Source organism: Anneissia japonica, unplaced genomic scaffold (assembly GCF_011630105.1).
Source record: "Anneissia japonica isolate Jap-2015-1 unplaced genomic scaffold, ASM1163010v1 scaffold287642_len20165_cov138, whole genome shotgun sequence".
Taxonomy (NCBI): Eukaryota; Metazoa; Echinodermata; class Crinoidea; order Comatulida; family Comatulidae; genus Anneissia; species Anneissia japonica.
The window spans coordinates 10,251-20,067 of NW_022690848.1; the positions used below are offsets into that span (position 1 = coordinate 10,251).

The window sequence follows — 9,817 nt, forward strand, 5'->3', positions numbered from 1 at the left end:
ACTTTCGGTTGTTGATACCGCTTTTTTATATTTATGTAACCTTGTGTAAACTGCTAATTTGCAGTTGTTTAATTTCACTTTCGGTTGTTGATACCGCTTTTTTATATTTATGTAACCTTGTGTAAACTGCTAATTTGCAGTTGTTTAATTTCACTTTCGGTTGTTGATACCGCTTTTTTATATTTATGTAACCTTGTGTAAACTGCTAATTTGCAGTTGTTTAATTTCACTTTCGGTTGTTGATACCGCTTTTTTATATTTATGTAACCTTGTGTAAACTGCTAATTTGCAGTTGTTTAATTTCACTTTCGGTTGTTGATACCGCTTTTTACTTTGTTGAACTTCCTGATGATGACATATTTAATGCCGACATGATGGTGTGCATATAGGCCTACTTGGAGCATAGAGAAAATAGAATTTCTCTATGCTTGGAGCATGGAGGTATAAAATAGAACCTCCATGCTTGGAGTAAGTATTATATCTTATCTGAGATTAATCAGTGGACCTTTCGGTTGTTGATACCGCTTTTTTATATTTATGTAACCTTGTGTAAACTGCTAATTTGCAGTTGTTTAATTACACTTTTTTAACTGATCTGATAAATAAACTTGATATGTTGATAGTGCCTGTTGAATAAACTGAAACTTAGCTTTTGAAAAGTACTTTCCATTGACGAGCATACAAACATCTAATGATTGTACTTGTCATACAAACAAAGCAAGCAAAACAAAACTACTGTAATAATCATCATATAGGCCTACTAATTTGAGTAAGGACCAAAAGTTTGTGACGTTTTACCCTCTAGACGTGTGCACCCGTCTAGTTCTGGAAAAAACATACATCGTAGACCATTATTTTAGGTTTCTCACCAATATTGGCATTTTTTTAAGTTCAATTTATGTCCATTAAAATATTGTAAAAATATTGGCTCACAGTTCTCTAATTAAAAGGTAATTTGTTGTTTTGGAAGCTTGAGTTCAATTTATGCCCATTAAAATATTGTAAAAATATATTTGACTCACAGTTCTCTATTTAAAAAGTAATTTGTTGTTTGGAAGCATCATATATATGACTTGTCGAGTAAATATTAAACCTGTAAATGCAATAATATTATTTTTGCCAAACCGAATTCACTGCAGGCGTCCCATACAACTCGGCTAACGCTCGAAGATAATAATAATATCGTTGCGAGTAAAGCAAATGCGGTTTTGTGTGTGTGGAGTTTTGTACAGATATGGACAATAAAGAAGCTCAAAATGTAAGATTTTCGTTATTTAATCAACATAAATGATATTCAAATATCTGTGTTACCTCGATTTTAAAATGACACAAGTATTATTTGTATTTGAAGATTATTACAGGGCTAGGCCTAAGGTCAAGCCTAGGCTTACGTCGAGCCGAATCTTTCACGAGGCGACTGGATTTCAGCCCTTGTCGGTTCTGGTGAACAGGCTTTTGAAAGGTGGTGGCTAGGCCTAGTGAAATTGTATCAGGCTGCTTTAACTTCCGCATTATTATAGTAATACTGATTTAGACCTAGCTAATTCAGAATAAGTGTGTAAAGGAAAATGTATTGCTGGAAAATGGATTACTGTAAACAAAAATTAGAAGATTCTAATTAAACAATCACCAAGATATTGGATTCCCCACCAGACCCGTCTTCCAGATGACGAGATATGAAAAAAGTGCCTGAACACATGTCATGCTTGTTGCATCGCCAATACAATTGATCTCTCTGGGTGTCGAATTAACAATGACATGAACTGGGCCCAGAATATATGCTTGTCTCACAAATGCCTGTGTCCCTCAAACACCTATAAATTCAGCTTCTTCCCAAGGACACTGAAACACTGGGAAGCAGTCCCCAAGGAAATAATTGAACTGCCTACTATAGACTCTACTAAAGCAGTTCAAGGGTGCCATCCAGACCCTAAATGATCATCATATTGTAAATAGTCGCATAGTTAGTGTTATTGCACTGGAACAAAGCTGTCTGTCGGCGGCTGAGCACACTCGTCAAGATGCTGCGCAGGCTTTGACGAGTATTGAAGTAGAAGAAGAAGTACAGTACTACAAACAAATGTTTACCCTGTTGTTTTGTGGGATGTGTTAACAGATATATCCCAGGGGTGGGGCTTAGCAGAAGCCACTCTGTAAAGTATATTGATGACAGTTTACTCAGCAGAATAATAAATGTGTACAATTGAATATATTTAATACCTTTTTTGACCTTTGACTTTCAGGAAGAACGAGAAGTTTTGCAATCCATCTACGAAGGAGATGAAAATTTTAAAGAGCTGAACCCAACTACATTTCAATATCGGGTAAAATGTTTTAAGATAATAGCAGATTAGAAAACGGGTGTTAAAATTGGCTTGTCTGTTCAGATTTTGAGACAGAGGGTGTTCTTGGAACACGAAAGATTGTGTGGTGTGTTGTAGAGGGCAGTATCCTACACTGATAGTGTGTATTAATATTTTGATCTTTTTTTTTTTTGCAGGTTGGAGACATTGGTCATTTTAAATCATTTTTATTAGAAATTGCCTGGGGTGATAATTATCCAACAGAGTTACCTAATATTAACTTTGATGCATTCTACAATAATCATATGTAAGTTATGTACACATATTTTGAACTCTTATTTCAGGAAATTATTTCAGTGATCTATTTTTTTGGCTTTTAAATATAAGTTAATATAATGTACTATGTAAATTATCAGTATGTTGTGTTATCCCATCTCATTTTGCCTGATACATCTCTTTATTAATAATCAAAAAGTTTTAAAAGTGCTTTGCATTTTGTTCAGTCTCCACTTTAAACAGGTAGCTCTAAAGTTCTACATCATCAATATACAGTATTTACTATAATAATTCAGAGATGTCTAACAAGGGGGCCCAAAGTGGCAGAGGGGGGGGGGCAATAGAGACAACACTTCCCTTGGGTGTTCTTATTTTCCAGACGTCCGAAAACAACCTACAAGGCGTTTTGGGCGATCAATTTTTTTCTATTCCTTTCTTTTTCTTTTTTTCAAACTTTCCAAAAAAGAGGTGGGGGCCCACCCTCTCTAAATCCACACCGGGTCAAGTCTCACGCATAATGCGTGAGTTGAATCATGAGCATCCATTTTTATATACCCTGTATACATTGTAATATCTTGTGCACCATAAAAATGTTCAGAAAACTTCAATGTGCAGGCCTATTGTACCCACCAATTAATTAATGACATGTGAATACCGTACTTGGCCATATCAGTTTCTTTTAATGAAGCCATACTGATCAAGGATTGTAATCCATAGCGATTCCACTGACATAGATATCGCTTTATTTTGTGATTATTGAAAGGAAGGTGCTATATTGAGTAAATTAAAGATAGAGGGTGCTATATATAATTACGGTAATTTAAGACCAAACAGTGCCACCTTAATAGGGATGTCCCCTGAATAGAAGATGGCCATTGTGTTAAAAAGATATACTTTCCTTCATTTCGTGGCCGAAAAAGTGTCTTCTTAAGAGGGGTGTCCCAAAGGAGGGTTTTTAAATTGTATTTTGTCTCAGACACTTACAAAGTTGGCTATAAAACATCACTTATTCACTACAGTATTTGCTCAGCCAGATGAAGATTTTTGTTTTCTCTTAACAATTTTAAAATTTCTAATACTTTTATCTTTCTCATTTACTTTGTAATTTTAATGCAATTTATTGCCAATGGCTTCTGTTTTAATTTGTATTTTAATAAGAAAGTATAATACATACTCCAAATATTGAATCCCAACACGATGGCGTGTATTTCAATACTTGGAGTATGTATTATACTTTCTTATCTGAGATTAATCAGTGGACCTTTCGGTTGTATTTTAATGGTTTTTATTTTTTGAATTTTGAATAAATATACCTGATTATTAAACTTTCTCTTCACTATTAATAGATGTCCTAAGGTGAAAAGCAATGCTGTGATTAAGATTAATGAAGAGGGTGAGCAATGGCGGGAATGTGCAATGACTTATACACTATTTGAATGGGCGAAGGAAAACGCAGAATCACTTATGGTGGATCAGGTCGAAGAAGTTATCCAAGCAAGGGTATCTACAGTATTTACCATAATATTTATTCTTACTATTATTCTTTATTTGTCTGTCATTATTGATGGACATGCTTTCATCAACAGGGGTCCCATTTTTTCCCGAAGTCGCAGGAGTCTCCCTGAAATTGGGATGGCCTCCCGCACATCCTCAAGCAAGCAAAAATCTCCCCTGAAAATAACCCATCTCCCGCAAATTCATAATATTTGAATGTTTTCAGTGTTCTCCCAATTGGAGAATTTTTACTTGTAAATTGTCCATATAGACCCAGCTAAGCGCATGCAACGTGAGGTATTGTGGAGTTTAATGGCTTAAAAAAACAATAATACATAGTCATAGCCTAGGCCTGGACTGGAATGATGTTAGCTTATTGAAAGAAGGCCAGCCTAGGCTACCTAGGCCTAATAAGTGTTTTTTTATTCTACCAATACACAATTTTTACTGGTGGGTCAGTTATTTTTACTTTTAAACTTGAAGGCTTAAACGGCTTCGGGAGAACACTGGTTTTTTACTATTATATCAATTGTCTCACAGAAGTCAGTGCCTCAGGCTATCGCCATGCATAGCAAAATAATATAAAATATGTTAAGAAAACTCATTTAACCAGATCTTTTGGAAGGACTTTCTTACAACTTGGACCTGTGCATCAAAATAGGGAGAAAATGTGAACAGTTCGCAACCATGTGATCATTTGTGGAGAAGTGCACCCCCATTATCGTCATAAACATCGTCATAGTTGTCAACATCATCATTTCATTATCATCATCATCTGTGGGGGATTGCACACAGGCAATACCATTTAATCATCTCATTGTCATTATTACTACCATTATTGTACCAATCTCATTATTATCAAGCTATTTTATCATTATTGATAATCATCCTAATCGTGTCATTATTATTGATTATAGGCTGATTTTGATTGCGCACCATCAGCATTATACATCATCTCATTATCATCACTATTATTATCATCACTATTATTATCATCACTATTATTATCATCACTATTATTATCATCACTATTATTATTATCACTATTATTATTATTATGTTACTAAAACCTACCTTAAGGGGAACTTAGACAATGGAGAAATTAGAAAACAATTAAAAAAAACGACGTTAAGGGGAAATTAACATGACGTTAAGGGGAAAATAACACAAAAGATATTCCCCTTAAGTCCGACTTAGCGCATATTATTATTATTGTTATTATTATAGTTATAATTATTATTATTATTATTGTTGTTGTTGTCTTCCTCATCGTTGTCAGGTTAACCCTTGAGAGAACATAATCAACATTAATTTAGATAAAGAGATTGCCCTGAAATTAAAGCATCATTAACTAATATATTAACCAAATCATACAGCCGAAGTGTTGTGCCAACTTTAAATAAACCACTCTATTTTATCGAATACCTCTCACTAATTATGTTTTAAAGTAAATTTACCTTCTAATGAAATCTAGGAACCAAGTGCTGGGGTGACAGATGTGCAACAGACGAAAAAAGTTAAGGAAAAGAAAGAACATTTGACAAAAGCACAAAAGAGGAAAATGGCAGACAAAACAGGTAATATGTCAACATACAAATGATAAAAATCGAAATTAATAAAGGCAAAATGAAGAATATAAATAGTCCTGGTTAAAAATGAACATGGAAATTTGGAATAGGCCCGAGGGGACCCACAATACCGACTATGCAGTGCCTACTGCATGTACACCCTTGCTATTATGTAAGCAACTAACAGCTTAATGTAACATCTGCGGGAATTAATTATGTCTTACCCAATGACACGGGCAAGTGTTGGCTAGTCTCAATCTTGGTCAGTCTTGTACCAAGGTCGAATCATTCAGCACTGGGCTAACTCGCCCTCTGTATGATATACAGTAGAAAGCATGGCATAGCAGATTCAAGTCTTCTTTTTTTTTCATTTCATATTTGTCTCATTCATATGAAATAAATATTCATAAATTTTATTTGTTGATTGGAAGCCTAATAAAACTGCAGCATGGTATATCTTTAAATTAATTAAAAACCCTTCTTCCTCATGTTGTGTTCTTTTATTTTAGATTTCAAAGGAGAAAGACCACGGGGTTGGGACTGGGTTGATATTGTGAAGGTAAGCATTATATTGTAAAGGTAAATGCTATTATAGAAACAATAGTTTAAATGTAGTAAATTTAATATGTAATACTATACATATACTGACTAAATTGACATTGCCTTATGCTACACAAATTTTCCTTTTTCTCCTTGGACTATGGAGTTAAGTTTCTATTTAATAATAATAATAATAATAATAATAATAATAAATACGATTTATATAGTGCACATATCCACTTAGAAAGTGCTCAAGGCGCAAGAAAGGGAAACAAGAAAAAACTTCAACTACAAAGCGTGGAAATTAACCCATGTAATGTCATATATTACTATGTTTTTTATTTTTCAAATAAACAAAATAAAACTGCTGGTAACCATTGGAATTTATTATGTGTTTCAATAGTGTTTTGAATGTTCAATTTCCATTTAAAGTTTTTCTTTTTCTCTTTCATTACTTCATCTGTGCTTATCTTGTACAATTGAAACATTTTAGCATGTAAGTACTCTATGCCTACATTACATCGTGGACCTATTAGGTCCATGATTACTTGTGTTTAAGTGTATTATACTAGAGAATATTAATAATTTATGACATATTAATTTAGATACATAAACTTATTTTTAGGAATCCATTTAGGCCTATGGACCCCAAATCTACATGCATACAACTTTCACTACAGTTGTTATGCATGTAGTGAACATTTGCTTTAGGATGTCATTCGGAAATTATTACAGAAGACGATTTGTTAATTCCTTTCCATACTAACAAGTTTATGTGACAAATATCTCTGATTTGCAAATATATATAGCTTGAACCAACTAGGCCTAGCCTCCATATATTTTGTTTATTGTCTACTCGCTGATCCGTGGCGCGGTCAACGCGATGTTAAGTAAGCCTAGAGTTTGCACATGCGACAGGGCAATAAGTACTATTTTTTAGGGGAATAGTACTTTGTATTGCCCACTTCTTAACAAATCAGATGCATTGAATCTATGTATGAGGTATATAACTGTCTCTTATACACATCTAGATGTGTATAAGAGACAGGTGTTTTTTTATTCTACCAATACACAATTTTTACTGGTGGGTCAGTTATTTTTACTTTTAAACTTGAAGGCTTAAACGGCTTCGGGAGAACACTGGTTTTTTACTATTATATCAATTGTCTCACAGAAGTCAGTGCCTCAGGCTATCGCCATGCATAGCAAAATAATATAAAATATGTTAAGAAAACTCATTTAACCAGATCTTTTGGAAGGACTTTCTTACAACTTGGACCTGTGCATCAAAATAGGGAGAAAATGTGAACAGTTCGCAACCATGTGATCATTTGTGGAGAAGTGCACCCCCATTATCGTCATAAACATCGTCATAGTTGTCAACATCATCATTTCATTATCATCATCATCTGTGGGGGATTGCACACAGGCAATACCATTTAATCATCTCATTGTCATTATTACTACCATTATTGTACCAATCTCATTATTATCAAGCTATTATTATTATATTATCATTATTGATAATCATCCTAATCGTGTCATTATTATTGATTATTGGCTGATTTTGATTGCGCACCATCAGCATTATACATCATCTCATTATCATCACTATTATTATCATCACTATTATTATCATCACTATTATTATCATCACTATTATTATCATCACTATTATTATCATCACTATTATTATCATCACTATTACATAAATGACTATTGTTTTCAGCCTTTTGTAGGCGGGTATTTTATTTTGGGTCACCTAAAATAGGTCGGTAGAAAGTGGGTCCTCATTCAGTAAAATTAGAGAACTAGGCTACTGAGATTTTGTATCGATTTCCAGTCGGAATTATTCTTATCCATAAACGTATTATATCCCGAACATGTTGAGCTTTTTTTTTATTTAACTCGACTAGAAAGCAGTACGAAATGGTGTGATTATTTTTAACAGAATAACCAAGTGATACTTGATCCAATATAACACTAGGCCTATTATGCGTTTACATTACCTTAACGTTTATGCCTATGCTGGGAATGTAGGGAAAAAAAGACTTGTTGTGCAGGAGGTGGCCAACCCCTACTGTCTTGCTCTCTGACGTCCAAGAAATATAGATGGGCAATCGACATGTATGTAAGCCCAGGGGCGGATTGCTATAAGCGGTCTTTAGACAGTCTTAACGGTTGGCCGGCTAGAATCGTGACGTCACTACTGGTCTATAATGATAGACCATTGCTATACCGCGGTCTAATAACCAGTTAGCCGTCTTAAATTTTAAAGCCTACTCAGAGGAGGCTTAAAACGGTCTTAAATCATTTTCATCATGGCGTTCTGCTGATTAATTCAACAGTGCAGTGGCAAGACCTAGGCCTAGATCGTCAAAGTTGGAGAACCGAACGACGAATACTCTGCACACTTCTCAGCGTCTGTAAAAGTAGGTATACGGAGTTTATTTACGTTCATTTCGATACATTTGCGTGCGTCGAGCACGCATGACGTCGCCCTCAATTACGTTAAAAGGGAGTGCCTGTCTGCATTTCAATACTCAAAGCGGTCTTAGGGAAGACTGTTTTATAGCAATGGTCTTAGAGGAATGACTTTAGTAAGACCGTCTAAGTGATAAAGCCGGCTTTATTAGAGGAGTAAAGACTACAAGTTAAGACCGTTTTATAGCAATCCGCCCCTAATCTTCGGGTTTCGGCGTTACATCCCATTAGGTTAGGCCTATTGGATAAGACTAAAAAGTCCGTTGCTCTGAAGGTGTGAAACTATTGTTCGGCATTTGTCACTAAAACGATATCTTTCTGGATTAGCTGTATATTTGTAATTGTCCCTCTGTGCATATCACCACGGTGTATAAAGATAATAATATATTTATATTTTATTTAATTGTTTTTTATACTAACGTTCGCCTCTTTAGTAAGTAATTACTGTTTTCCCAGAGGGCACAGTAGGAATACAGTACAAACCATTATAATATTTCTCTAATCACTAATTGCGGTATACTGTTTTTGTTCATATGCACGTTTATGCGGAGAGAAATTAGTGAAGTCAGACACAGTATTTTTAAAACGAATTGATTTGAATGCAGAATTCCTTCTCTTTAAAAATATATATATATATATACAGGGCATATTTATAGATGGTAACCCTTCTGGCGTATCCTAGAAGGCCGGCTGATGATATTCAGGGGCCTCTTAAATAAATAAAACAATATGATGCTTTTATCAGCAAAGTCTCTCTATGAGGCTTATCGAGTGAAGTTGTTTTTAGTTGTGAAAAAAAGTCCTGCTATCACATGAATTGAACCTAGGATCTTGGAAATTGAGGGCAAGCACCTTAACCACTAAGCTATTCAACTCCACTCCGAGTTACAATTAATATCTGCTGTACAATGTTCCTTCGAAATCCAAAACAAATTTAACTTAATGTTATCATACCTATGTAGAGCCTGTTCTCAATAAGCACATAAGGGACATATTTAAATTCAAGTTAAAGAGTTTTTGAATGGTAATAACAAAATTGGACGGAAAATATAGCTGATGGAAGTTGTGCATTCTATAATAACTGCAGGCAGTTTATAGGACTAAGAACACATTATGAAACCAAAGACATATTAGACATCCCAAATCGAGTAA

General features: G+C 34.5%; 1 protein-coding gene across 1 annotated transcript; it reads left to right on the top strand.

Moving 5' to 3' along the window:
* Positions 1–1,141: 1,141 nt before the first annotated feature.
* Positions 1,142–6,200, top strand: LOC117099963 (RWD domain-containing protein 4-like; the record flags this gene model as incomplete). Its single annotated transcript, XM_033239495.1, is given in 6 exon segments — positions 1,142–1,258; positions 2,244–2,324; positions 2,501–2,610; positions 3,926–4,079; positions 5,548–5,650; positions 6,151–6,200. Coding segments are annotated over 6 exon segments (522 nt in total), but the record flags the coding sequence as incomplete, so codon positions are not given.
* Between the last annotated feature and the right edge of the window lie 3,617 nt (positions 6,201–9,817).